We start from the raw sequence: 27,796 nt of genomic DNA, 5'->3' as shown, positions 1-27,796 counted from the left end.
TTTTTTTTTTTTCCTATTCAAATGAGGAAAGGGATAGAGTTAGATACTATTCAAATATTTGTACCAATAGACTTAGATATATCAATAGTATTTTCATTATCTTCTAATTCTTTTTGATGAATTTCTTGTTCATTTACAAGTTTTTCACCTAAATTATCCTCTATATTTTGTTTTTTGCTAATAACAAATTTATTTAGAGCTCCTCTTTGAGATTCAATCAGCTTTTCTACTTTTTTTTTTTTTTTTTTCAAGTTTTTCTTTTCAAGATGCATATTTTTTGGTAGAAATATTTGATTAAAATATTAAAAAATTAAACAAACACGATTTATCTATATAAAAAAATAGAACAATAAAACTGAGTTGTGGTTTTATTGTTCTATTTTTTATTGTACAGCCAAGGAAGCATGTTGTGGGCCTTGTGAGTTGTGGTCGTTGTGCACAGCGAAAGCATGCTGAGGGTCTCAATATTATAAAAAAATAAAATTATTTTTTTAAAGCATATTGAGGGGCTTATTATTATAAACAAATAACATATATATTTTTAAAAACATGTTGAGGTTGTGGTCGTTCTGTAAAAAGCATGCTAGGACGTCTATATTATATATAAAAAAAAATAGTAGTATTTTTTTAAAGTATGTTGAAGGCTTCAAGAAAGCATGTTGAGGGCCTTGTGAGTTGTGGTCGTTGTGCAGCAAAAGCATGCTGAGGGTCTCAATATTATAAAAAAATAAAATTATTTTTTTAAAGCATGTTGAGGTTGTGGCCGTTCTGTAGAAAGCATACTAAGACCTCCATATTAAAAAAAATAAATAAATAAATAAAGTATTTTTTTAAAGTACGTTGAAGGCCTCAAGAAAGTATGTTGAGAGCCTTGATATTATAAACAAGTAATAATATTTTTTTTAAGCGTGTTGAGGGTCTTAAATTTTTATGCAATTTTTTTTTTTGGGGGGGCGTTAGAAAAAAAAAATTTAGGACTTATGAAATCGGGACTCTAAGCGCCGGCCTAACTCGCCTAACAGTTGAGCCTGCCTGGCTATGGCCATTTGGGGTGGCTGGCCATCCTTGGGCTTTGGGCATATAAATCCTCTTCCGAAATGGGGTTTGAAAAGTCAACCGGCCGGTCAGGAGTTAAAGATGACTGGAGCTTGGCGTGGGATTGGTCGTACGTGTTCTTATGGGCCGGAGGTTACGACAACTTTGGTGCACCTTGTCGCCTTAGTTCGGACCACAGATGATAAGCCTGTATGCTTAGGTGAACTACTTTCCATGGAGGGATTTGGGTTGATCTCTAGCTTGGGGTTGACTTGGATCACTTGATGGCCTTCGTTTTGGGTGATCTCCGGCCTCCTGAATTTTCTTTCCAATATTTGTGTTCCAGTAGTTCTTGATTTCAAGAAAAAATTACAGTTTATCCCCTCCAAAGTTGACAGTATTTTCAATTCGAACACCAAAGTTTCAATTTTTGCAATCCATCCCCCAAAATTTCAAATTTTTGCAATTTGACTAATTGTATTCGAAACTTCTCATATTGCCCATAATTTATATTTATTTTTATTTTTTATAAAAAAATTTTAAAAAAATTTAGCCATCTGGCCATTTTTGCACCCCCAAATTTATTTATTTTTTATAAAAAAACAAAAAAAATAGAACTAAAAATCAGGGGCAATATGGAAATTTTGAGATAATATTGGTCGAATTGAAAAAAAATTAGAACTTTGTGGGGGTGAATTGCAAAAATTGAAACTTTGATATTCGAATTGAAAAATGCTGTCAACTTTGAGGGGGTAAACTGTAATTTTCCCTGATTTCAATGTCTGTTCGGCCTGGAAGCGACCCAGCTATCAAAGACCATCTGCAACCAACAAATCACACATTAATTCAATTGGCCCATCCGGCCACCCCATGGCCAAAGGGAGTGGCTGCGGACACCCCTCTTTTTTTTTTTTTTTTTTTACTTAATTAAATATAATTTTTTAATTTTAAAAAGTATATTTTTTTAATTAATTAATTATATGGACATGTGTCAAACCGTGATTGGTGCTGACGTGGCGTTCCGTCAAATTTTGGACGGAGGGGCCATCTTCGTCTTTAGGCAAATTAGAGAGACCTCATGTGATAAAAGTAAACCCTAGGAGTCAAAAAATAAATAAGTTAAACCACATAAGTGAATAAGGTATTTAACCCTAAATTTAATCATTTAATCAAAATTCTAACGCTAAATAAACTTCTTTGATGAAACAACCTTAGTCCCACATTGTTTTTGGAGTGATTACTTTGTAATGAAAATTTTCCATTATCCAAAATGTCTCGAACAAAATGATATTTAATAACAATTGGCTTTATGTAAATTAACATGGAAGGCTAGATTCTGACTTAGTAAAATGCATTTTGGTCACCGAAATTAGTTAACAATCTTCTTTTGATGGATTTTAGGTCTTCAAATAATCTCCTCAACTCGACTGTTTATATGCATATATATGTAATTAATTACCACTTGGGGTATACAGATAATTCTCTCCTGAGCTGGACCCAGAAATGTTATTTTGTATTTTTTTTTCCTTTAATTTTCTTACTATATTCAGCTGATGTGACACGCTTAATTTACTCTTAGGTAAATATTAATTTAAAAAAAAAATTAAAAAATGATTAAAAGCCGCATTAGCTAAATATATTGACAGAATGTTGAGAAAATGCAAAATTAGCATAATTTCATAGTATTAACGTTACAAAAATAAATTATATTTTATTTAGCTACCATTGTTTTCTCACTATCATAATTAAATTAATAGAATTTCACTGCTTAAATTAAAAAGATTAAAAAAAAATATCCTAGACCCAAAAGAGAAAGGGTGTGACATGGCGAAGCTATACAGTCTGAGAGTCGGTTTGACGTAGTTCTAGGCCAGTGGCCCATTAGCATCTTAATTCTTTACAAATAAATGGTGATTTAACATGAACAAAATCATTTTAAAAGGACAAGTATGGGGCACCAAACATCCTCTCGAAACTAAAAATTTACAATAGAATCCATCTTCCTATGTAACTATATATATCAGAATTTATTCATCTCCGCACAATCAAACATCTTAGATTCTGTGCAGTATAATTGGAGCACCATATTGTGGCTTAAGAGTAATGACAGTACAAGGAGCATGAGCATAAGATGGTGAGAGTTGAAAAGAGAAATGTTGAAGAATCATAGCTAGAGCCATCTTTGCTTCTACCATGGCGAAATTTTGGCCAAGACATATTCTAGGACCCCAACCAAATGGATAGAAAGCAATTTGATCCTTTGTTGCTTTCGAAATGCCTTGAGAAAATCTCTCAGGATTGAATTTTTCAACATCTTCGCCCCAATAATTTGGATCATTATGTAGAAGTAGCACCGGTAATGCCAAGTCAACCCCGACCGGGATGGATAGGCCTCCAATATTGATCTTCTGACGAGTATGTCGATAAAGAGAAGTCAGAGGTGGGTATAGTCGAAGGACTTCATATAATATCGTTGGAACCTGCAAGTAGGGCACATACAATGCTTGTAAAACACCAATTATATTTTACAATAAATTAAGAAAAAAATGTGGTCCTTTTTCACATGAATGAGAAGAGAGAATTAAGAAGAAAAAAATTGTTTAAGAAAAGGAAATGACTTTCCAAGACATTCTTTCGTTATTTCTATTCATATATACTAAAGAATTACGTGCAATATTGACAAGGAAACTTACAATCTTGAGTTGATTTATGGCTTCGAAATCAAGTGATCTCTTGGCACAGATGTGTAGCACCTCGTCCCTTGCCTTTTGTTGCCAATCGGGATGCATAGATAGAACAATGAGTGTCCATGTGAGCAAGGTGGCAGTGGTCTCTTGGCCGGCAAAGTAGAACAACTTGCACTCCTCTATAACATCTTCAATTGTTAAACCATTATTGTCGGATTCTTCTTTGCATTGCAACAATAAGCCTAGTAAATCATCGTTGCCCGAATCTCCATTAATTCTCATTGCTTCCTCTTTCCTACGGATCATATCCCTTAATATTGCATTGATCTCCTTCTCCATATTATATCTCCTTTTGTTCTTCTTAGTGGGAATGAATCTGAACAAATAAGCATTATTTGCAAGGATTAGAAAAAAAAAAAAAAAGCATTATTTGCAATTATTATGTACTAAAGAATTAAAATAAAGATTTAATTAGATACCATTCATTTCATTTTTCAATTATGTTTTAAACAATTTTTAATCCCCGAATTGAATTATTGGCTATGGGACCAGTCAATACCATCATTTTCAGAATTGGTAAACAATATTATCTGTCAACTACATATGCTTATTTAAATCCCTGCAGGTAACTGTTTGTGACACATCTGATGTAGGCCTTCAAAATGTTAACTAAATATTATGCATAATGCGGTTAATTAATTTAGAGGCTAATTAGGATAAGCCTAATAATAATTGGCATTGCAGTACCTGAAACCTGGGATGTAAATTTTTTGGAAGGATTCATGCACCAATTTGGTCAGCTCATTCAGAAGTTCAAATATCCTTTTGCCCTCTTCAAAGCTGCTTCCAAAGGCTGTCCGAGCTATGGCATCACTAGCAAGATTTTGGAGTTCTGGTGCTACATCTATTTCAACTGATCCTTGAGGACTAATCAATTTCTCCCACCGATCAATCAGCCCAAAACAACTGGTTTCAAATGCTGGAACCATTCTCTGTACTTAATTAGTGCAACAATTAGTCAAAGTTATTTGATGATTAATCTCAATCAAACAATAATTTCGGATATTGTCAAAACAATAATTTGTTTTGCACAGAATAAATTTCTGGAACATCCATGAAATGCCCTTATTTCAGTTTTTTTTTTTTTTTTTTTCAATATAAGTTTCTTGTAGAGTTACCTTTAACTTCTCTAGGTGGAAAGCAGGTGTAATAAGCTTTCTGTGTTTGGCCCATGGCTCTCCTTCCAAGTTTGACAGACCCAGTTGTAGCATAGCCGCAAGAGGGTTCAGTGGCATCTTTACAAGATGACCATACTTATCTGCTAATATCAACCTCATTAACTCTGGGTCCCCTACCATCAATCTTGGTCTTGTTCCATTCCAAAATACACACAGTTTTCCTACAGACGAATTTCTTATATTAATTCATTTCCAGTCTTTGAGACAGAAAAATTGTTAAGAATCTGGAATCATTCAATGACCATTTCTGATATAAATTAACCATTTTTCTCTACACAAAAAGGCTGAAAAGCTTGTAAGAAGTTGCTTAATTACCATATTTTTGTAGCATTTGATGAAAGAATGGCAAGGCACGTGGCGAAATCTGGTGGTCTAGGGTCATCGGTTTGGACCATGCCTCCCCGGTGCACTTCTTAATCTCTCTGATATCTCCATGCAAAAGCTTGTAAGAAGTTCCTCTGATCCCCTGCTGCCTCAATTGCTTCTCAAGCCTTTTGGGTCTCCACCAGATGACATGAACAACTCTGATAACGGGATAAAGAAGTAGCAAAGCAGAAGAGATTGCCACAAGTTTGAAAATGTAATCTTCCATTTCTTTAGCTTCCAAGTTTGAAACAAACACTAGAGCTTTTTTATTTAGAGCAGAATCCGATTGGGGATATTTGTCACCATAATACCTCCGTCTTCCCAAAAGAAACAAGAATGAATTATTTGGGTGGTGTTGTTTGACAAACACCACCGCATGTTTAGGTGTAAAAATAAAATAAAAAATAAAATAATGATTGGTATGGAAAAATGAAAAAGTGGTATTGGAAAGTGGAAAATTTTATTTTGTAGTGATTTTTTAATTTGAATGGTAATAAAAAGTAAATGATGTAATATAAAAAGTGAATGATTTGATATAAAAGTAAGAATGTTTTTTTTTTTTGGAAAAAATGAAGTGAATAGAGTAGTGGAATGTGAGGGATGGGGTGGGGTTTAACAAACAAGGCCTTGAACCCCTCGTGATCGTGACCTCGTCCTTCTTTTTCTTTTTTTTTTCTTAGTGATTGGGACCTTTCATCTACTCGAAGCCAGACGGCCCAGACCTATTGCTTGGTTTTATTTTGTTTTTTACCTTATAAAAAAAAAAATTGTTGTGCACAAAATTAAAATACAGGATCTTAAAGAAGCAAAAAATAACAGAATAAAAAAGATCAATCACACACGACACCAAGATCGATTTAAGTGGTTCGGCTTAACAAGCCTACTTCTACTAGCGGAGACGACCCGGAGAAAATTCACTAACACAAGATGGAGTACAAAGGAGTAGAAAGCAAAAAATGAGTAGGAAGAAAACCACTCAAAACTCAAAGCCCTAATACACCAAGATATCACTCTCACACAAAAGAGAGAAAAAATTGACAAAAAAAACTCTTTCTTCTTTAAGTACCGTTTGGCACAACAAAATAAAAAAACCCTAATAAGATGTGCGGCTATTAAGTTTTTCTCCCTCTCACTCTCTTCTTTTTGCAAAGCCTCATTTTTAGAGAGGCTCAAAATCCGTTAGCGAGAAATCTGAAATTGGCTGGAAGTAGGAAAATACTCCAAGTCCAAGAAGGAGTAAAACACCAAGCCGGCTAGGGAGTTAAAACAAATCCCAATTGAAGCCGGAGAAATATAATTACTGGGCCAGAGGCCCATTAGACCTTCCACCGCCTTAAAACACGTCTATATAAAGCCAACCGGGGTCAGACTCCAAGAACATCACGAATTGCATAAAAGTTCAGCCGCTAGCTTTTCTCTCGTTTTGTCGGCTGAGAATCAAGTTGTCCAAAAACTGCAAATTAGTAATGGTTTCTTTCCGCAATCTTTCATCATTCTTCACAGATACCAAATCACTGCTATCATCCATCGCTCGATGTTGTCGTAGGAGCAAATACAGATACATGTGCAGGGTTTGGCAGCCCAACGTCGATACCTTGCCAAACGATGACAACTGCACGCATGCGAGCGACGATGTGTGCTTTCACATCCGGGTTTGCTATGTTTCCGTTGACGTGCTGGATAGCCCGAACCTGGAGCAGGTCCACCGGGCGGTCCTAGAATTCAAGCGGAAACTATTCGGAACAGAGTTCAACGTGGGACGCAGTAGACGAAGAGTCCCAAGACGATACAGGAATGACTGTCTTGATGACATCGCCGGCTATGTTCAAAGAGCGTTAGCAAGCGCGGAACATCCGTGCACGGTGCACATAGGCGTTGCTTTTATGGTTATACGGTGGCGGCGGAGACGAACACTGTACGCGTACGTGGAGGAGCTGGATTACGATGAAGAAGAGCAAGCAATAATACAAGCGTCGATCGAAGAGGACAATGTGTTTGGTGGTGTGGGCGCCAGTGCCGAGTCAGTTGATGCATTGGAGGCGGTGACGTTGGAAAGCTGTGTAGAGTCGGTGACATGTTGTGCGGTGTGCTTGGAAAATTTTTCCGGTTGTTTGGAGGGGAAAGATCAGCTTAGACGTATGCCATGTCAGCATGTGTATCACAAAGATTGTGTTGGCCGCTGGCTGGAGGAGAGTCACCTCTGCCCGTTGTGCCGCTTTCCCATGCCACGCTCTACGTCTTTATTAATTTCTTCTACCCAATTGGGTGACCCGAACCGATACGACGCAGTTTCATGAGCCTCTCTCCTACACGTCTTACGGTTTCAGCACTTTTTTTTTTTTTTTTTTTTTTTTTTTGTGGGTGTGTGTTTGAACCATTTGAAGAATTATATTAATTTTTGTAGTAGTGGTGTTCTGTTCGAATTTATTTCGAGAATTACGATAACATTGAAGGGAAGTTCCCGTTTCTATTGTTTAAAAAGAAAGTTGAGTATTTTCCTTGAATCGTTCAAGTTTCAACTTCAGAATTTAAGCAATAAAAACAGATCCATTAGATAATGGTGTTGTAAACTGAGCTCGCTCAATTGACCAAAAACCAAAGAAAGAAAGGGAGGATAGAAAGTTTCTCATATATAATTACACGTTTGGAATTGGAAATTGCTAAGACTCCATCGGCATCTCATGATTATTTGGATGGAAAAAGATAATTGAGTTTCTTAACAAGCTTAAAAAGCCAAATTTTTAAGAAAAAGGAATAACTTTTGGGCAACAAAATGAATGGCAAATCAACTAAGAACAAGAACAGATTCAGCTTGACTTATAGAAACCTCGTGGCTTACAGGTAGTGGCTTCAGAAACCTCCTAGTAAGGATAGCCATGAGTGCATTCCATATCCTTCCACGATATCATCTTCCTACGATCCCGTCCTCTAAATGATCTGGTAAGAAGCCTGCCACTGACAGGCTTAGACAAACCAACATCAACCACTGACGTACTGTTTCTCTTTTCGGAGGATAGGAATGTGTCATCCATGTAATAGTCAAGCAGCATTGCAAGACAACGAACTTGATGAGATAAAATATAGTTTTCTTGATCCACAGGTAGCATCTTTAATATGTGAAGATTGATCTACAAAATGCAAATGCAAAATGTCAACTTGTAATAACATTTTATGATGGAAATATGCGGGGATTATCAAGAAGCAAACAAGGTTCAGTAATCGTGAGAAAAACTATTATGTACAAAAGAATTTATCAGATAAACTCATTTAAGCTGTGCTTATCCTGAGAAAAATGTTGGGAAGTCAGTAGCAGCAACTCCATCATAAACGCCATAATAAAAATTCTTCCACCAAAAGCGACTTCGAAACATTCGGTTAAAACATGAGGGTAGTGATTTATGACATTAAGTGGAAGCTAATCAATTGCAATCACATTATAATCCTTCCAATGTCCTTCTATATTTTGAAGAATTAGTCCAATAAGCCACAGCATAGTATTATCACTGACTATAGCTTTTCCCAAGACCTCAGATGCTTACCTCAGCTTCAATAGCACAAAGTTCATTAAGCCACTCAGAACCATCACTCTCAGGATGATTTCCCCCAGAAGATTTAGTGCGAAGACTCAATGCAAAATGAGGAGGCCTTAAAGGATATTCCATGCTGATCTTGATCTGCCAATAGATTTTGATGTGAAGAGCCAATATATTAATAAATAAACAGAATTCAAGAAAGTAACACAGTTTTAGTTACCTTGGCTTCTAACTTCCAACGGCTCTTGTCAGTATCCTTGCTCTTGGTTAAAACAACACAAAATTCCCTCGCCCCATAATCCACCCATGACATATTGTCCATCTCATAATTTTCTACCTCAGGCTCAATATATGCAGGTGCATCCTGATCACTATCAGTATCCAATATTAGATCCAAATCCTCATCAGGTTTCTTGAAACTTTGTGATTTTGCCACGCTGATTGGAGATACAAGGCTTTTTGAAATTAAAGCAAGCTGCCTCGAATGCTCAAGATTAGATCCCTTTGAGCGATTAAGTTTTACATCACCATTGACAAATGCAGCAGGAACCAAAGATGGAAGCTCCCCATCTTCCCTTGTACTTTCTAGCTCTTCCTTTGAAGTACCAGGTTGTTCAATCGTGTCAGCATCTATAGATTCCCGAACTTGCTCTGTATCTATAATAGGCAAAGATAAGGCCTGAATGGGTGGGGGTCCTACAGGCGACCAACCATGCAAATTGCACAAAGGGTTATGCAAAGCCCATGGAACACTTTCACAACTTAGAGCAGGCCACTTAAGCTTCATAAGCAAATCAAGCTGTGCCCTGTAAGCCAATAAGAATTCCAAACTTTCAACATAAGCACATCTTGAGAACTGACAAACAAGATATAGAGAGCCCCAATAAAAAAAGTTCCCACATATAAAAGGCAGCAAACAAACAAGTCATAAACAAGCAGAGCAGATTGAAGTTCCTTAAATAACCAAAATATCAGCCACTAAATATTATAAAAGATGCCAAGAAGAGTCTCAACAAAGTAAAACAAAACCATAATTCTAAATTCAGATTTGACCACACTGATATCTCTCTCCTATTGATTTCTAGTTTTTCCTTGATGATCCAGGATTCCAAACATACAAAGCAGCGACTCACACAAGAGCCAGCTGAGCCTTTTTCCGAGAGCGAATTCTTTGCACAACCGTCTGGACGCGGTTCTGCTGGCGATACAGCGAAAGACCAGATACAACAACCTCACTTTTAGCTGTTTCACCACTTTGGGTTCCATGGCTAGTAAGCAATGGTGACACCTCTGGCAAAAACTCAATCCCTGCCAAATGCTGGGCCCACTTATATGGACGTGATATTCTCCTTTCATCAAATGCAAGGGCATCACCAACACAGAGCTTGGCTGACTGCACCATCATCCAGAAAAATAGTCATTACAAAAAAAATGGAAAATGTAACAGGGAAAATGAGAGGGGGTAAAAAAAAAGATATAAAGTGGGTATATTGATAAATGACAATGCCCAACAAGAGTCCATACCTGGTGAGGAAGCTCAACGCCAGTGTCATCAGGGAATAAGTTGCATAAGATGTTATTCTCAGCTCCATCATGAGACCCTTCAATCCCAACACATACCACATTCAACTTTAACAAGAATTCAAACTTGAGAGTGATAATTTTTGCAGACTTAGGATCAGAAATCCCATCATCATAAATATGAAGGATGATTTTAAGTGGATGAACTTGATATACTCCATCCTGGTCAAGGTTCTCCTTGCTTGGAACCCTCTTTGGCCGCTTTCTCCTCCTCTGGCCATCATCTTCCTCATCGGGTGCATCATCCTCCAATCTAGAATTCTCTACACTGGTAGATATGCCTGAGTCATTAATAAACCCCATTAGTGTTCATTTTTCTTTCTTTTCTTTTCTTTTTTGGTGGGGGGTGGGGGTGGGGGGGTGTTGTGGGGTGTGTTAACAAATAAATATTACAGTTGCCAATACTCTAATGTGAAACAGACATAAAACCAGTTTATTATGCTGTTAGTTTCCAAAAATGTAAAACCATATCAGATAGGATTCTTATAACAATACAAAAAGAGTCATTAAAAATAATTGAATTATTTAATAATCGATCGACTTAATTAATCTAAGTTAGAGAATGAATAGCAATTACCAGTTTCCTTATTTGAAGGTACAAAAGGTTCAAAAAATAACTGAATTATTTAACAACCAATCAACTTAATTCGTGTAAGATGCATAATTCTAGCAATACCACTATCACAAAAAGCATATATGGAGCCACAGTCATAGAAAGCATATATGGACTTGCATGCGCACATGCACACATACATATATACCATGGTATGTGTTTGTGTGTGTAGACCAGAAAGCATTAAATAACTATCCACCTAGTAGTTACAGAGTGAAAATGAATATCAAAACAGTGCCCTTATTTGACGATACAAAAGATTCATCTGAAAAAGAAAATGAATTATTTGATAATTGATCAACTTAATTTGTGTAAAATGCATAATTCTATCAATGCCAGAATCACAGAAAAGCAACTCTGCACAAACACATATGGACTTTTACATGGGGAAAAAAATCATGTTTTTTACATATGAATAAAAAAAAAAAAGAGCTTCTGACCATGATATATCAATAATATAGGAAGTCGAAATATTAAACAACTATCCACCAAGTAGTTACAAAGTGAGAATGAATATCAATTACCAGTGTCCTTATTTGCTTGCTGGCGAGCAAAAGCTTGAGCATCCTTCACGCTTCCTACAATCTCCAAATCGATATTTTCACCAAATGCTTCCTTCTGTGCCATGAACTCTGAGTAAATCACATAGAGAGGAGGTGGAAGCAACTCTGCCAAATGGTGCTGCTTAATTTTCTTCGTATGCAGAATCCCTAACTGGTTCTGTACTGGCAAGGATGCTTTCTTAAGAGACTTAAGATGCGAGGGTAGACTTGACAAGAATTTCTTGCGGTTTGCAATTGTATCCAAAAGTTTTTTCTTTTGTATTTCAAGTTTCTCTTGAAGTTTGCATAGCTCTTTTCGCTGAAAGTGATGTTAATAAATCAATAAGCCCAATACCATAATAAATAACAAAAGTGACAATAATAACAAACACGAACACCAATCATGAGAATGAACTCCAAATTTACTGCGAGACTTGAATTATTTTGGGATGAAGGAAAATAAATTTCCAAATCAGGCAGGAACATACTTGATTCTAATTAAAAGATTAATGAAATGCACCATGCATCCACTAATGATATTCTACACATAGCACATCTACTGGCAACATATGCATGTATCCTTACCACAGCCATTAAGTACATCAAATATGTGTGATTTCACAGCTGTTTGAGTCCAAGGGCATCTGTGTTAATAAAAAAGAAAGCAAACAAGCACATGCTAGGAGAAGTCATCATTCTAGATCGACAATTTCCATACCTTTCAGTTTTTTTCCTAAAGACTTCAGATCCTTAGCCAAAAGAGTGCTTCTAGCCTTATTTTAAGATAGATTAGGCATATTATAAAATAGGATTATGCTAAAACTCAAAGCTTCTCCCACATCAAATGTTAAATTTGAAAAGCTATACAAAAGTTGTGGGAGAATTATTCCATAAGAAAAAAGTTGCACATAAAGAAAATATTAAGTCCCATGTGGATTTTGATAGCAGGGAAGTGCAAAAATGAGTTCAAGTTAAAAACTTCAAAAATTAGATAATAATTCCCATCCCAACCCTACGTCTATTAATATGTAACTCGAGAGATAGAAAGTCAGCCTCTGAGTACCAACTAGTCATAGGCCAAATACAGTGTATAAGCAGGACCTGCACTGTGAGAAAATGTGCGAAAAACTATCATACTGTGATTGCTAGATTGCATTCCATAATTTCCCTGAAATTCACCAGAGGAAAGAGAAATTCTCCTTTAAACAAAAACTTATAAAGCGCTTCTCCACTTGTTGTCACTAAGTAGTGCTATTCATGGAAGGGAAGAACAGAGTTCAAGTAAAAAACTTAAAAAATTAGAATAATGCACACCTATATTTTTGTAATATCTCATAAATCCCCTGTTAATCTTGAAATGGAGGAATACTAAATGTTTCTAAATCTCCGGCTGCTTCTTTCACATTCGTAACTGAGATATTATAGGAGATGGTCAAAATTATTTCAAGTCTTAAACACCAATCCCAATAATTCCTAACTCAATCAACAAGCACTCTGATAGCAAGCATGCTCTGGTAAAAAAATTATGACAAATTCTTGACAACAGCAACAAAATATAATGAGGTGTAAACACCTGGAACAGCTCAAATTGGAGCCTCTGCATCATCAGATTGTGTGCACTGTCATTCGACAACATCTTGCCTTTAATCTCTTCAGGTGCATCATGGAAAAACTCTTCCTTAGATACCAGATCGATATCAGGATATTTTGACCTGAAATCTTTGCAAGCCTTTATTGCTTTAACATAGTGACTTTTTTCGTACATCAAATTGTGAAGCTGGAGGGTAGTAAAGTCCACAGGTGCCTTTGCACGCTCTGTTTCTGTTTTCACACGATCTTCTTCTAGCAAGATGGAGCGGTTTGCCTGTGAGAGAACATCGTAAACAATCATTTATAACAATTACATTTCAACAGATTTCGCTCTTCAAGTAGTGACAATTAGATGCTATTGTCAAAAATGGTCTTTCTCCAAAAAAAAATGAAGGAAATTGTGAATTTTTTTGCCAACCATATCCATGAAAACTAGGGTTTACAGAAACATCGCTAGGTGCCTTTTTCAGCATTTTTTTTTTTTCTGAACTCGCATTTTTTTTAATTTCCCATAGCTGTGTTGGTCTTTCTACAATTTCAACCACCAAACCTAATTCCATTGCATGCACAAAACAACGATTTCCGAACTCCAGAAAATAAGAAGAAACAACGAATCGCACAAAAGCAAAAACAGTTTCACTTCGAGTTTGACTCTAGACGTAACCCCTGCTAAAATCACATTTTATCCAGGTACCATTGTTTTCTCACTCGCATACTAGTCATACTCCACTAGCTTGTAGTTGAAGAAATGAACTTAATTAATTCTTAATCAAATTAATGGAATTTTACCGCTTAAACGAAACCATAAACCCTAGAGAGAGAGAGAGAGAGAGAGAGAGAGAGAGAGAGTAAAGGAAGGGACCTGGCGGAGGGTAACGAAGTGAAGGAACATCTGAGTGACGAGCTCCCGGAGAAGAGATTTGGGGTGGCCTTCTTTCTTGACGGAGAGCATCTTCGCCACGATATCCTCCACCGAGGCCTTGCTCTCTTGTAGCATTTCGTGCGCCGACTTCTCTGACTTGTGCTGTTGCGGTGCTGGAACTGCTACTTCCTCGTCTACCACCATCGCCCCATCGTCTATCTCCCCGTCTTCCATTTGGCCCTTTGGCCCGAGTTTAGGTGATGCTCGTGTATGCTCAGATACTCGCTGGGTTGCCCTTCCAGGTTCAAACGCCTTTAACGGCGACGTTCCAAAGGAAAATCACTTTTTAAGAGTTTAACTAAACGGCAACAGTTTATAACGAATCCTTTATTATTATTATTTTTTTTTTTTTACCGTATAAATCGAGGATTAATTCAAATTAGTGACATAATTCCTATCCGATTGAGCCATCACTTGGAGAACGATTAATCTTTTTTTCTATATTTACAGTTTGGAAAAAAATATTTTCATTATATAGTGTTTTCAGATAGACAATATACTTTAATCATGCAAGTTTCTTTTGTTTCTATTATTATGGTTTGTTGGGTCTTTAGCTTATTAGCTACAATATAAAGTCATGATACAAATTGGGTATTTTGTATTTTCAAATAAGAAGCAGACATTAGCTTGAAACATAAAAAAATAATATAAACATTCACACTAAATAATTTTATTTTTCTAAACAAAATACTCGTTGACAAAACCATCAACAAAACAATCAAAGCCACTGTCTTATTTAGTTTTAGAAACTCTAGGGTGCGTTTGACAATCGATTTTGGCTTTTGTCCGTTGGCAGTGCATTGTAGAGTAAGTTTGAATGATCTATCAAAAGCTACAGCATGAAAGACATTGCTACAGTGCTTTTGCTGTGTTTAACATGCCCATTTTCAGTCTGCATTTAGTGTTCCCAAAATGCCCTTGTAGCAAACCCAAAAGTGGGAAGAAATATCACTCTAAATGGGTTTGCTGCAGGGGCATTTTTGAAACACTAAATGCAGACTGAAAATGGACGTGTTAAACACAACAAAAGCACTGTAACAATGTCTTTTATGCTGCAGCTTTTGGTAGACCATTCAAACTTACTCTACAGTGCACAACCAACGCACATGAACCAAAACCGATTGTCAAACGCACCCCTAATGTCAAGGACTCGAAGTCAAAGGTGCGTGAAGGATTCGGTGATAAGTGATGGGAGCATTGAATTATAATGAATTAAAAAGTTCATTATATTAATTGAATTAAAAATACAATATTTTAATTTTACTTACGTGTCAAATTTCTATTGAAAACGATTAAATAAAATTTTTATACCACATCCTAATAGTAAAACTCTCTATTTTTATAACATAATTATAAACAACAGTATACATCCAGCGTTGTAAATGTGTAAATTGAGGTGTCGGTTTTAAAAATTTATATTGTATATTGAAAGAAAATTTTACAAATCATGCTGTGAGCTGTCCATCTGCTGTATATTTCTATATTACAAATTTGCAAATCATCTATTAAATTTACAAAATAAATAAACAGCAAATAGGTAGCAGACCGACCTGCAACGAAGAGGAATTAAATAGATTTTTCAAATTAATAATATCTTATTTTGGTTGTTTTTATTTTACAAGATGCCGTGTAACTCGCGCCGTTCAAGAATGGCACGCTATAAAATCACAGGGCCTGGATGTTCCATTGGTCACCGACTCACCGTAACGGGAACTGAAGTTGGTAGTGCTGTTCTTGACCTAAATCATCTTTGGTCAAATCCTTTCCAAGATTTTCTTCACAATGGACATCGTCGAACCAGAGTGGCAAGGCCCTGCTATCAGAGCTCTCGGCTCTCTCTTCAAGCTCACCCAAGTCTCTCTCTGGTCTCTCTCTCTCTCTCTCTCTCTCTCTCTCTCTCTCTCTCACACACACACACACACACACACAGAGACGCACAGAAAACAGTATATACGCCAAAAGATAAGGGCAAGTTTTCACTTTGCGTTCCCTTTCAACTTGTTTTGCAGGGACGATGGTTCAATTGAGGCACCACAAGGGGGCTCTGTAAGTCTCTGTTTCTTTGAGTTTCACTTTTAGTATTCTCTGCAAGTCTATTTATTTTTTGTTTGTTATTTTAAATTATTTCGTTCTTCTTTGAATTAGCAGAAATCAGCTGGGGATGATAATGATGACAACGGCTCAAACATGCTTTCTACAGCCAGTGGCAAGTCCATCTCTCTCGTCCCCGTTGTTTCTTTTAGTTTTTGCATTATTTCCTCTGTTGTGCACTAGTAATAAGTGCGTGAATAGTAGGATTATTATCTATTATCTCGATCACATATCTGTATCACATTTTATTATGATAATGTTATGTGTCTAAAGTGAAATTTAAGTTTTGAATATCTTTTTGGGCTGCTTGTTCAGATTATAGCACTTTGCCAGAACATATGGAGCTCACCAAACAGATGGATGAATTGGGGCTTCCTCTTTCCTTCAACACAAACAGGGAGGTAGGTTTGCGTCTATTTTCTTATGGTCAATGCCTTGTTTATGCCTATTAAGATTAATTTCTTGGGTACGGCTAATCTATTCAGGGCATGGCTAGTGAAAACTGAGGTTTATTCCTTTGAGAGGTTATGGAATTGGTTAATGGTAGGGCAAAGATAATTTGCATTTCATATTTTTACCACCGGAAAAACATCTAGAAAGGGGTTTCTGTCTTTAAACTCGTAAGAGGAAGTATATAAAATAGGTAATGAAGTAAAATATAACTCATGTAATTACTACAAAACAGCAATCGAGGCTATCCAACAATTATAATAAAAATTTAACCTATAATGCTTTTGGAGTTGTAATAAGTTGATTGTTTGTCATTTAACTTAGCATTTTGGGAGTGCGTTTGGCCCTGCCATTTGGCAAGGCCAATGTGCGTTTTTACACAAAATTGCAAAAAAAAATTGTGTTAGGCAGTGTGTTTTAAAACAGTAGTGATTTGAAAACGTAGAAAAATCCACATTTCCATACAGCAGCTAAAGGGAGCATTTTTAAAAAATGCACGATTTTAAAGCAAAACAGCATTTTTGTGCAACAGGTAGTATAAGTGTCAGCTAAACAATGAAATCACATGAATACCCACCCAAAACAAGACCAAACCCTCGTTCTTTCTTATTTTTATTTTCTCTCTACCTCTCTGCTCTCTTTCACCTCACTGGTGTTGGTTTGCTCTGCCTGTTGTGCTGGTCATTCTTGCCGTTTTCTGTCACGTCTTAGCCTCCAAATCTTAGGTAAACATCTCACCTTATCTCTCAAGCGCAAGCAACAGTGAAACCTAACAATTATTCTTCTTCTTGAAGCTAACAATGTTGCTTATTCTTCTTCTTCTACTTAAAGTGAATTGCAACGTTCTTCTTCCTCTACTTCAAGAGGGTAACGACTCTCTTTTTATTTATAGAAAAGCTGGCCTATTCTCTTGTAGCTAGTCTTATAAGCTTATCTTTAAGCTCAACGGGGGTGTGTGTCAGCGCAAGGACCGGACTTTAGACTGGCTTGTGAATTTTAATTTATTGTAACCCCAGTTCCATATCTTGTGAACAAATGAGAAAGTTAACTACTGGAGCTCATGAAACTACAACTGCGGATATCTTATTTTGTCAGGCATCGAGCAGTGTGGATATCTTATTTTAATATCTATGTTTTGAGAGTAGTACAATGTTTTAAGTTACTTGAACTTACTTGAGAAGTTACGATTCACCGGATTTCACACTGTATGAACTCTTGTTTCAATAAACCTTCTTGTGGAGGGATGTTGCTTTGGAAGCTCTTTTGAATCATAAATATTCTTGACCGTCGTGTGGTAGAAATTTTTAGGTAGGAATCTCTTGCTTTTACATTAACGTCACATTGGGTTTGTTTCAGAGTTTTCAAACTATTGTTGCCATTTGTGACCTAACAGCTATTTGTCCACTCAATTTGCATGGGAGATAACCAACAGTTGCATTCCACACCTCTCTCTTTCAAGAAAGGTGTAAATATTTCTGAAGGTTATTTACTTATTTAAAACATTAAATGGTTAGGATGAAAATATTTCGTTCGAATACAACTAAAGACAGTCCTTTCTCGAGCAGTAATATGACATGAATGATTTCCACATAGAACATAATTATCAGACATAGTTTTCAACTTTATTGGTTCCTCTTTTCCGCTTCAAAAAGTTCATGCAAAATTATTAGGCCAGATTTATTCTATTTTATTATCACAGTACGTACAGAGATTTTATTATCTTACTATTATGTCCTTATTGGTAATTTGTACATGAAACAACACTTTAGTGCCGATGTTATCAAAACACTCAATTGACAAAAACAACACTCTTTTACAAATTTTACCAAACGTATAACTGCGATTTTAAAAATTATGTTTTCATAAACTAACTGCCTTTTGAATTGCTACTTTTTCAAACAACACGTTTTGAAACCGCAATTCCAACAAAACCTAAGTATGAAAATGAAGTATATAAAACTTACTTGTGGCGAATCCAGGAGTTGTTGGAGGCTGCCTCATCACTCTTATTGTATAGATCACCATTTTCCACTGTCATTCTTGCTATTATTATTTACTACTAGTTATACTGCCAGGTTTTTGGCCTATCTGGGACATTTTTTTTTTTTTTTTTTCAGAAGAGAAATGGAATGGGTAAAGCCAAAAGAAAGGGTACACGTGTGAAGCATTCTAACAATCATCAAGATATTGAGGATAAAGCGATTGAATTATCCCAAGTGAGTGAAGGGGAGATTGTATCTCCTATTATTTTTCATGATAATACAAGCAGTTCTTTATGTTCTATGACAATGCTGGGCCAAAGTGAATCATCTAATTATGGTGTTGCAGTGGATGTCAAAATATCCCAATGCCCCTCAAATGGAGATAATTCTGCAAGTTCAACTGGAATCACTTGTGACACTGACAAGGGAGGTGTCTTTTATGGAATTTCTGACATTGGATCCTATGATGGCCGGGGTTGTGACTCAGCTAATTTGACTAACTGGAATGCTGGACCTCCTACACGAAGATATTTGATGGATGCTGATTTTGACCACAATAAGAAAGAATGTAATGAGACATTATTGGATTATGAATGTTCAGAAGGTTTATCAGCCGCTTGCTATAACACAGGAAACAAGAATAATTCAAATAATATGAGCACTGAGCAGCAATGTGCTTCTGATTCAGTTGCATGTACCGTTTGTTCAAAGTCGCTTGACCATAATGGGACCGACAAATGTAAATGTAATGATGATCTTGGGGATTGGATGGTCTATTGGGACTCTTTCTATGGGAGAAACTATTTTTATAATATCAAAACACATGCTTCTACATGGTACCCACCCCCAGGGATGGAACATCTAGCATATGGTGTCGTCAATAATGAATTGATTGCTGAGGGAACTGAAATGGATGTTACCTTTGGTGAAGAGATAGCCGATGTGTGTAATTTGCAAACTAAAATTCACTCATTTGAGGAATCGTTGAATAATGACAAGTTAGGAGCTCAGCTACCCGATGAGCTCTCAGTTGGGATTGGACTTGGTGCAGACAACACTTTGTCTGTTGTTGCCGTAACTACTGCGAGCAAAAGTTTTGAGCATACAGATGCACTTTATGAGATTACTAGTTGCAATAATGAAAGTGCATTATCCTTTTTACCAAACACCCCAGAGCATATTGACAGGTACTCAGTCTTCCATTTGTGTGTGTGTGCATGTCTGCCTGTTAATTTCTGCATTTGTGCTTTTATGTTGCTCTTGTAGATGACACTGAACTTGAATAGTATCCAATTATGGTTGTAGTTCAGGAATTAAAATCAAGCAGCCAGTTTATTGTGAGGTCTTCAGTGGTGATTTGCGACAGACATATGCTGATAGACCTGATGAACTAGATTGTGTTGATATACTTGATAAACCTAATAAGATCATCATTTGTGATGTAAACGAAGACGATGAAGCCTTTCAACTCTTAGAGATTAGCAGGTAGAATATAAAAGCATGGTGATGATTGTGTCTGGTTCAGCATTTATATTAAAAGCTTCACCCACTCAGGTTCTAACATTGAATCTTGCTTGCAGCTTGACCAATACACTTTCTGAAGCAGTTTATGAGTGTGGTCAGTTGCCTTTGGGAAGTGTGGTTACTGTAACCGATAAGATTGATATGATAGATACCCATGATGACCCTTTCATGACAAAACAAAAAAAGAAGGTGAGAAAAGCACGAAGACAAAGAAAATTGTCCAATGGCATTGAAGGTTCGTGATTCCATCTCTTTCTCTCTCTCACTCTTGGTTCATTTGAGGTTACTTGGGCCTATGCAAGGCGAGGTAGCTTCTCTTGGACACAGCATTTCTGGTGAAGGTGGTTGTCTCTCCTCTGTCTCTGATATGAGGACTTGAGACCTAGCTGGCACCTTTGGCTCCCCTGTATTTGTTTGTGCATCCATTTCCAATTTCTAGTTAGATATTCTTCCTTTTGTCAGTGCAGTGATTTATGATTGATAATAGTTGTCTGGTAGTTCATGATGGACAACTGATTGATTAAAGCAACGGGTCATGATAGACTTCTGCTGTTAGCTTAACTTTTCTAACTGCTGAAAATTGTATTGGTGGGCAATCTTTTTTTTTTTTGGTTTTCATATTGTTTTCTTCTTCTTTTGTCTTCTAAATTCATCCTTACAAGAGCATGATTCTGTGTTGTCATCACCTTGCTTGTGTTAGTTCTAGACACTATTATCTAATCACAGTCACTAAAAGAACTCGGACATCTTGACCAGAATATGCCATGTAGGCATTAATAATCTTGATTATTCTAATGTAATTTAATATGTGAAGCAAGAAAGAGAAAGATCGTAGTTTATTTTGACAGGTTTGTGTAATTTGAACATGCAAGTTTTTATTACAAAGAATCAAGTTTTCTGTTTTGTAGTGTGATCTGATGTGTGGAAGTGAAGAGGGCGATAATGATAATTGATAATCCTCTTATATCCTTACCTATTTGAGGCACTGCAAAAAGTTATTTTAGAATTGAGAAAATTATTCTCTGGATTCAAATCTCTCTTAGGTGGTAAAAGTCAATCAACAAAGAGTTGCAGAAAATAAAATGTACTGTATTTTGTATTTTTTCCCCTGAATGAAATGTATTGTCTATGTTAATCAGCCATGATATGGATGATTACATCTCATAGTGCACATGACTTTGGTCAAACTAATAGAAGATAGATTGGATGCTTGCACGTATGGTTGGCGTTCTGCAACCAAAGGTCCTAAAATAGAAGGTCAAGTATGTGATCTTGCTTATCCTCCGTAAAGGGGATTTTAGTTATCAATAGATAGAAATAGGAGATTTCCCCTTATTATTGATGGATTCCCTCTCTATCTATTCCTACTCTTTTGATCTATCAGAACAGATCAGGCTATCTATCAATTAGTATACTTCCACCTTTGTCTGTTGAGTATGCTTGATCTATTTACCAGAAAATTGACTGTTTTGTGCTATTATTGCCAATAATAGTCTGGTGCTTTGGAATACTGTTAACACTTGGTTAAATAATGCAGAGCTTCGATCTCAAGGAATTCTTGGAGAATATTCTTCTGATATTGGCAAATACTGGTGCCAGAGATACTTACTCTTCTCCAGATTTGATGAAGGTGTAAAAATGGATGAAGAAGGATGGTTTTCTGTCACTCCAGAGTCGATAGCTAGGCACCATGCATCTCGATGTGGCAGTGGCATCATAGTTGACTGTTTTACTGGAGTTGGTGGGAATGCTATCCAATTTGCTCAAAGGTGAGTATCCTTGTGACTTCATTTTATGATTTCTTTATTTTGAATAATTTTAAAGCTCCCCTTGAGTAAACGGGAGGGTTGTTATAGTTCTGCATGAAGTTTCACTTGAAAGCCGGTGGCATTTTGGACCATGTGTCTGTTCTTGGAGGTCCTTACGCTAAAAACTATTATTTCTCAATGTTTTGGGGGTTCATCCTATACATGCCTTTTTAGCTGTGATTTTTGCACTGTGTTGGTTATGATTTTTCTCCTTTCCCTTTTATGATTGTTGTTACTGTGGTTAATGTGTACATCTGGGAATGGACACACCTTTCATAAGTCTTCCCATTAGTTCTTGTTCTCTAGAGACATTCTGATAATGTTTCACTTGTCTTTGAACTTGATAGTGAAATTTACCAATGAGCTCAAGGTCAAATGACACCTTCCCCCTTTTAAGAATTGAGTGAGGGTGAGGTCACAGGTTCTCGGTGAACTCTGTGTATGTGTGTAAATTACCAAACGGAAAAGGAAAGAAAGAAAAAAATTATATGAAATTTAACGTACTACTGTATCACCGATCTAATAACTATATGAAAATGGAAAATTCTATATGTAAATGGGTGTGCTTTGATCTTCTCCAGATGCTCCACATTGTCAAAGGGAATTGGAACTTCCCATGGACACTGGAAGATAATATATGAGTCACCTTTTATTTGAATGCATTTCATGTTGTCATCAAGTGATCTTCATTTGTCTCAGTTCCTGATTGCATTTCAACACTAAATGAAATATGTCCTAATTGATTTCTTATACTGCAATGTAACCATTGCAGTCGCAATGTATATATCCAATTGAAGACTTAAGCTTGATGATACTCTGACATTAACAGACTCAATTTTATGCTTAAAGCACAACTACACCAGCATAATTCACTGGTGCAGATCTGATCAACCTAAGGCAACTTCCGTTGAAATTTTGAACTATTGCCGTTTGGTTTCTTACCCAGGTTAACTGATTTGAAGTATCTCTATAAATATTTTGTATATACCTTCAGCGGATTTGGGTTTCACGTCCCTATCATTTTATTCATGATATATGTAGATGGATAAGGTGGAAATTCCTGTCACTTTTCCATTAAGTTCTGCTTTGCATTTTAAATTTAATTAATTATGCTTGCTCTTTTATTTGTCATTTTTTCAGGAGCAAGCATGTCACGGCAATTGATATTGATGAAAAGAAGATCAACTATGCACATCATAATGCTACCATCTATGGAGTTGATGACCAAATAGATTTCATAAAAGGGGACTTCTTCAATTTGGCACCAAAGTTGAAGGTATTAAATATGTCTCTTAACATATTAACATTTGACAGTGTTTGACTATTGTGTGGTGGAAGTTGCCACCACACTGATTGACATTGTCTATCTTTTGCCTGAGGTAAGTGAGAGTGTTTCTTCTGTTGAATATATCATCAAGAATATGTTCCCCCCTTACCTTTTGAATGAAAGCCACATGGGCTAACACTAGATAGACATTGTTTTGATGCAATACAAGAAAATGACACAGCATAATTCTTAAGAAAACCATTGAGCTTTAGCTCAAATGGTAACTCCTCCCTTTGTAGCAAGGTGGAGGGTGAGGACGTGGGTTCAAGTCCCATCGGGTGCGTGTGTAACATACCAATAAAAAAACAAATAATAATTCTCAGGAAACTTAAGGGGAAGATAATGTGCATGTTCTCTTTGATTTAAAATGTTCATAAAATAATGGCTTTCTCTACATGGATGCTATTAAGTTTTTTTGTCAAGATAGCTAGTTAAGGTTCCAAAGTGTGACAGAAACCAACCCTCACTAAAGTCAACCAAATCCTTCAATTCATGCTTGTTTTACATTTTTTAAGTCTTTTCTTTTTTACTTCTACTAACTAGGTGGCTTCTCTTATATTGTTCATGTGTACCTGGGGAGCCTTACGCCTTTAATGAAATTTCGATTACTTATAAAAAAAAAATTCTCTCTTTTTATCTTGAGATATTGAAGAAAATAAGTTTTGTAGCTTTTAGATTATTTACCTGGGCAAATGAAATTTATAGGGAAGAAAAAAGAGTTTGAAACTTTCAGGACTCGAAATGTAATGTTTGATTGCATACATTATACTTCTACTTGGTGACCTCAAAAGTTTGGAAAAAATAAAATTAAAAAAATTAAAAATTAAAAAAAGGGATAGAGGATAAAATTTCTCACCATAATAAAATAAAAATTGCTATATAGTAACAATAATGTGGTCTTGCAAATCTGATGAAAATTGTGAAAAGCAGTAAATTTTATATGATACACTTGATAATTTCATTCCCCCCAGCCTGCAAAGTCTAATCATGGCTCATCCACTGAAATTGCATGATGCTTTGGGTAGTATTCTTTCTATTTTCCTTCCTCTGTTATATTTATGAGTAAATATAATTATAAATTTGGAGAAAGCAGAGATATAATCTAGGATATGCCCTTTTTCATACCCAATGGTTGGGGGGGGGGGGGGTGGAACGATTGTGAGCTTAGATTATCATTGACTCTGTCGCTATGAAGGACATTATTAATATACCTGAAAATATTATTGTACATTTTCATACAAATGAAGCAGTTTTTAAGAGTGAAGTAATGGCACATAAGATATGGTTGAGTTTACGGTATTAACATTTGTATATTGAGGAGCATCCCAGATATTAATATTTTTATGCTGCTTAACTTTTAGATATTGTCTACTGAAATGTGAAACATGTACTTTTATGCTTGATAATTGATGCACACATTTAAGATTTCTTTATATGTCCTTTTTATATTTTGGTTTTTCAATATTTTCACTGTTTTCAGCATCGTTTCTTTGGTGCTACAGGCAGACACGGTTTTCCTATCACCTCCTTGGGGGGGACCTGATTATGCCAAAGTGCAGACTTATGACATCAAGACAATGCTAAAGCCACGTGATGGGTGAGTTTTTTTCTTTCTAAGTTGGACATTAGGTTAGCATGAAGACAGGTGTTAACTTCATGCTGCTCTGATTTGTACTCGTGCAGATATTTTCTGTTTAACACTGCAAAGAAAATTGCTTCCAGACTTGTTATGTTTCTCCCACGAAATGTTGATCTCAACCAATTGGCAGAGTTATGTTTATCTTCTCATCCTCCCTGGGCACTAGAGGTACTAATTTTGTTTATTCAGTTAGATTTCTCTTATGAGTAATTAGTAGACCCAATGTCACTCTATCCTCTGTAGAAAGTCAGGTACTGTAGAAGATCATTGGGCAAAGGTTGCATTTGGATGCTTGTGCTTTTAGAATTGCTTGATTGCATTTTAAGCTCCTATATCTTTTAGTGTTAAATTCCATTCTCTAATAATCGCTGAAATGGTAGCATAAGATCATTTTAAAAATAAATGGCATAATTTTGGTCCATTAGAGGCCACTAAGGCCTTTTGGCTTCACAGTCAGAGGTAGCACTTTCATCCCTTAACCTGTGTCCTTGGTGAAGGCAGGACTTGTTCCATGATTTTTGGTACGCACCCAGAAACCTTACTAGCTAGGCTAGCTACCACCTTCAAGATGCCAATTTTCATTCCTCGTAATCATTGTTAATGAATTGTGATGGGTCAACTTTCTGTGTGTTCATTCTTGAAATTGGCTTTGGACCTTTAGTTTTCATTAAAAATGAATGACCAGGTTTTGTCCAAAGTGTGCCCTGTCCTTAATATTTACATATGTTAGTTATCTAAGAGAAGATTTTTACATTACTATTTTTTCTGTTAACCTAATGATAGAAGGAAAAATTGGACACATTGTTGTTTAGTTATCTCTTGTGATGTCACTGAGTGTTCAAGTTGTAATTGTGCCATAAAATCATAAAGGAATTTACTGGCATCTTTTAACTGTATGGCCCCTCTCTTACTGATAGCATGTAGTACTATTTAATTTGGGCTTTCAATTGTTGTTTGGTTTGTTAATATTCTCAGTTCAAGAACTTCGTCTCTCTCATGCTATATAATCGTGCCATATTCTTATTTTTCTTTCTTTCTTAATAACATTTCATATTCTTATTGCTAATTCTGAGGTCCCTGGTCCCAGGTTGAGAAGAACTATTTAAATGGCAAGTTGAAGGCAATAACTGCTTACTTCAATGCCCCAACAGTGGACAATAAATCAGCCTGATCGACAGGTGGTGTGCGTAGTTAGTAGCTGAACTCCATATTATCTAGACATTCAGCAGCTGTTGAGGTGGCTATCTTGCAGCACGGTGGAGTAGAGTGGTTAGTGGCTTAGTGCATATAAATTAAAGTAAGTACTTTTTCTATACACTGATGTTGGATTTTAGAAGAATATGGTTCCTGACAACCTAAACTAAATGCCAATTCAATAAGCTGAGGCTTGGGTTGGTACGGGAAGACTACAATACCCTGTAGATGAGGATAAGAGGTGGCAATAACAGTAAAGGAGAGACGTTTAGGGCTGGAGAATGATGCAGGGGGTAGTGTTCATATTGGGTAGAAAGTGGATCATGTTGGCAGTGATTAGTTCAACCACCAGTGGAAGTGGGGGAGGTGGCTTTTCTTTTATGTTTGTCTTTCAAACTCAGTAAAGCGTCATTGGAAACATAGAGTTGAGATTTGTAGCACAGGCACCCAATGAAGTAGGAGTTGGCTTTTTGTTTTTAATTATTTATTTTGTATTTGGGTTATTCTTGTTCAAAAGATAGGTTAAATTTTGTCTAGAGAGTTTATCTGCCGGCCTAATGCCATCTAATATTAATAAAAGGGTTCGTTTACTTTTTATGAATGCTGGGTTCAAAATACTTAATGCAGGGACATCGTGTTCAACCAGTGAAGAATGGCCACGGCTTATTGATGTCTTGGTCGGAAGAGAGCCCAACATAAGTCAGCATATCAAGTAATTTAAATATTTATTTTCTGAACTAATTTATTTTGAGGTGATGGGTTTATTATATCAAGGGCTTGAGTTGGTCGGAATTCTTTAAAGTTTCTTTAGGACGTACGCCTCCGAGCTGGCGTACTGGAGGGTACGTTTTAGGCTTTTAGATTGGGACATTGACTACAGAAGGTTGAAAGAAAGAGGGCTCCGTGGAATTTGTTATGAGATTGTGATGTATCAACCTTCTTATAACTCTTATGAATATTGTAAAGAAATATTAAAAAAAAAAAAAAAAAAAACTGAAGTGTCAACTCACTATTTAAGGTTTGCGTAAAAATACAAATTAGAAAATAAATCCTGCATGATATACCAGTTTATTTTTTTTACTTTTCTAATTCCGGCAGTTTTTGTTTTGCAATCACCTCACTACACTTTAGAAAGTGACGATCATCTCTCTCAAACTACAAAACACTTTCACTTCATTTCATCTATTAGCATTTTTTATTAACTTGGCCGGAAAATGCAACATGTGAAAAAATAATTATGCCCTTATATAAAAAAAAAAAAAATTTAAAAAAAAAAAAAAAAAAAAAAAATGACTCTTTTGGCCATGTTGATTGTCTCTAGCTGTGGGTATAATGGACAATTTGAGGTACGTGTGGACCACATGATGCATTTTCGATTCAAGTTACATAAAGTGCTATAAGAGAATTATGATCATTTTCAGTTCATTTGAACCAGATAATATTCTGTTAGTGATATTGGAGAGGTATTTTTGTTTTTTCAAAAAGTAAAAAGACAAAAATACATTTTCAATATAACTATTTGAAATAACAAAAATACTTTTGCAATACAACTGACTGAATACTCTTTTGTTCATTCGAACCGAAGAGGATCCTGTTCCACTAACAGAGTGAGCAAATTGAAAGTATCTAGTAATTTGAAAGGGTTGATTGTTCTTTTAATGCTTGGGAGGATGA

General features: G+C 36.1%; 3 protein-coding genes across 4 annotated transcripts; 1 reads left to right on the top strand and 2 right to left on the bottom strand.

Moving 5' to 3' along the window:
* Positions 1–2,992: 2,992 nt before the first annotated feature.
* Positions 2,993–5,621, bottom strand: LOC132185608 (cytochrome P450 CYP72A616-like). Its single transcript, XM_059599366.2, has 5 exons — positions 5,276–5,621; positions 4,901–5,121; positions 4,470–4,714; positions 3,729–4,098; positions 2,993–3,515 (listed from the first exon to the last, which is right to left on the bottom strand). Exons 1-5 carry the CDS (start codon positions 5,550–5,552, stop codon positions 3,090–3,092), a joined length of 1,539 nt encoding a protein of 512 aa, XP_059455349.2. The 5' UTR covers positions 5,553–5,621; the 3' UTR covers positions 2,993–3,089.
* Positions 5,622–8,178: 2,557 nt separating this feature from the next.
* On the bottom strand, positions 8,179–14,375 carry THO5 (THO complex, subunit 5). Its single transcript, XM_059597340.2, has 8 exons — positions 14,048–14,375; positions 13,169–13,459; positions 11,578–11,914; positions 10,384–10,721; positions 9,993–10,252; positions 9,080–9,665; positions 8,866–9,000; positions 8,179–8,454 (listed from the first exon to the last, which is right to left on the bottom strand). The coding sequence occupies exons 1-8, from the start codon at positions 14,279–14,281 to the stop codon at positions 8,188–8,190; spliced, it is 2,448 nt and encodes an 815-aa protein (XP_059453323.2). The 5' UTR covers positions 14,282–14,375; the 3' UTR covers positions 8,179–8,187.
* Positions 14,376–15,805: 1,430 nt separating this feature from the next.
* Positions 15,806–27,099, top strand: LOC132184626 (uncharacterized). Of its 2 annotated transcripts, none has more exons than XM_059598328.2 (13): positions 15,806–15,972; positions 16,117–16,153; positions 16,256–16,313; positions 16,514–16,599; positions 18,766–19,817; positions 19,936–20,115; positions 20,211–20,389; positions 21,692–21,923; positions 23,103–23,238; positions 24,792–24,886; positions 24,973–25,096; positions 26,016–26,225; positions 26,750–27,099. In XM_059598328.2, the coding sequence occupies exons 1-12, from the start codon at positions 15,890–15,892 to the stop codon at positions 26,097–26,099; spliced, it is 2,346 nt and encodes a 781-aa protein (XP_059454311.2). In that variant the 5' UTR covers positions 15,806–15,889; the 3' UTR covers positions 26,100–26,225; positions 26,750–27,099. The 2 variants fall into 2 exon arrangements, with proteins under 2 accessions (XP_059454311.2, XP_059454310.2); XM_059598327.2 differs by having other exon boundaries at positions 16,253–16,313.
* Positions 27,100–27,796: the final 697 nt, after the last annotated feature.

This window comes from Corylus avellana, chromosome 7, assembly GCF_965113065.1.
Source record: "Corylus avellana chromosome 7, dhCorAvel1.hap1.2, whole genome shotgun sequence".
Classification (NCBI taxonomy): Eukaryota; Viridiplantae; Streptophyta; class Magnoliopsida; order Fagales; family Betulaceae; genus Corylus; species Corylus avellana.
The sequence above is the reverse complement of the archived record's forward strand: the minus strand, read 5'-3'. Positions and strand labels throughout refer to the sequence as shown.

Coding starts and splice junctions, on each gene's coding strand:
- LOC132185608 (XM_059599366.2), bottom strand. CDS start 5,552: ATGGAAGATTACATTTTCAAACTTGTGGCAATCTCTTCTGCTTTGCTA. Junction 5,122..5,275: donor TCAAATGCTACAAAAATATG/GTAATTAAGCAA, acceptor ATTCGTCTGTAG/GAAAACTGTGTGTATTTTGG. Junction 4,099..4,469: donor ATTTACATCCCAGGTTTCAG/GTACTGCAATGC, acceptor TTATTTGTTCAG/ATTCATTCCCACTAAGAAGA.
- THO5 (XM_059597340.2), bottom strand. CDS start 14,281: ATGGAAGACGGGGAGATAGACGATGGGGCGATGGTGGTAGACGAGGAA. Junction 10,722..11,577: donor GCAAGCAAATAAGGACACTG/GTAATTGATATT, acceptor TTAATGACTCAG/GCATATCTACCAGTGTAGAG. Junction 9,001..9,079: donor GTTGGAAGTTAGAAGCCAAG/GTAACTAAAACT, acceptor ATCTATTGGCAG/ATCAAGATCAGCATGGAATA.
- LOC132184626 (XM_059598327.2), top strand. CDS start 15,890: ATGGACATCGTCGAACCAGAGTGGCAAGGCCCTGCTATCAGAGCTCTC. Junction 19,818..19,935: donor ACCCCAGAGCATATTGACAG/GTACTCAGTCTT, acceptor TTATGGTTGTAG/TTCAGGAATTAAAATCAAGC. Junction 24,887..24,972: donor ATGCTAAAGCCACGTGATGG/GTGAGTTTTTTT, acceptor GTACTCGTGCAG/ATATTTTCTGTTTAACACTG.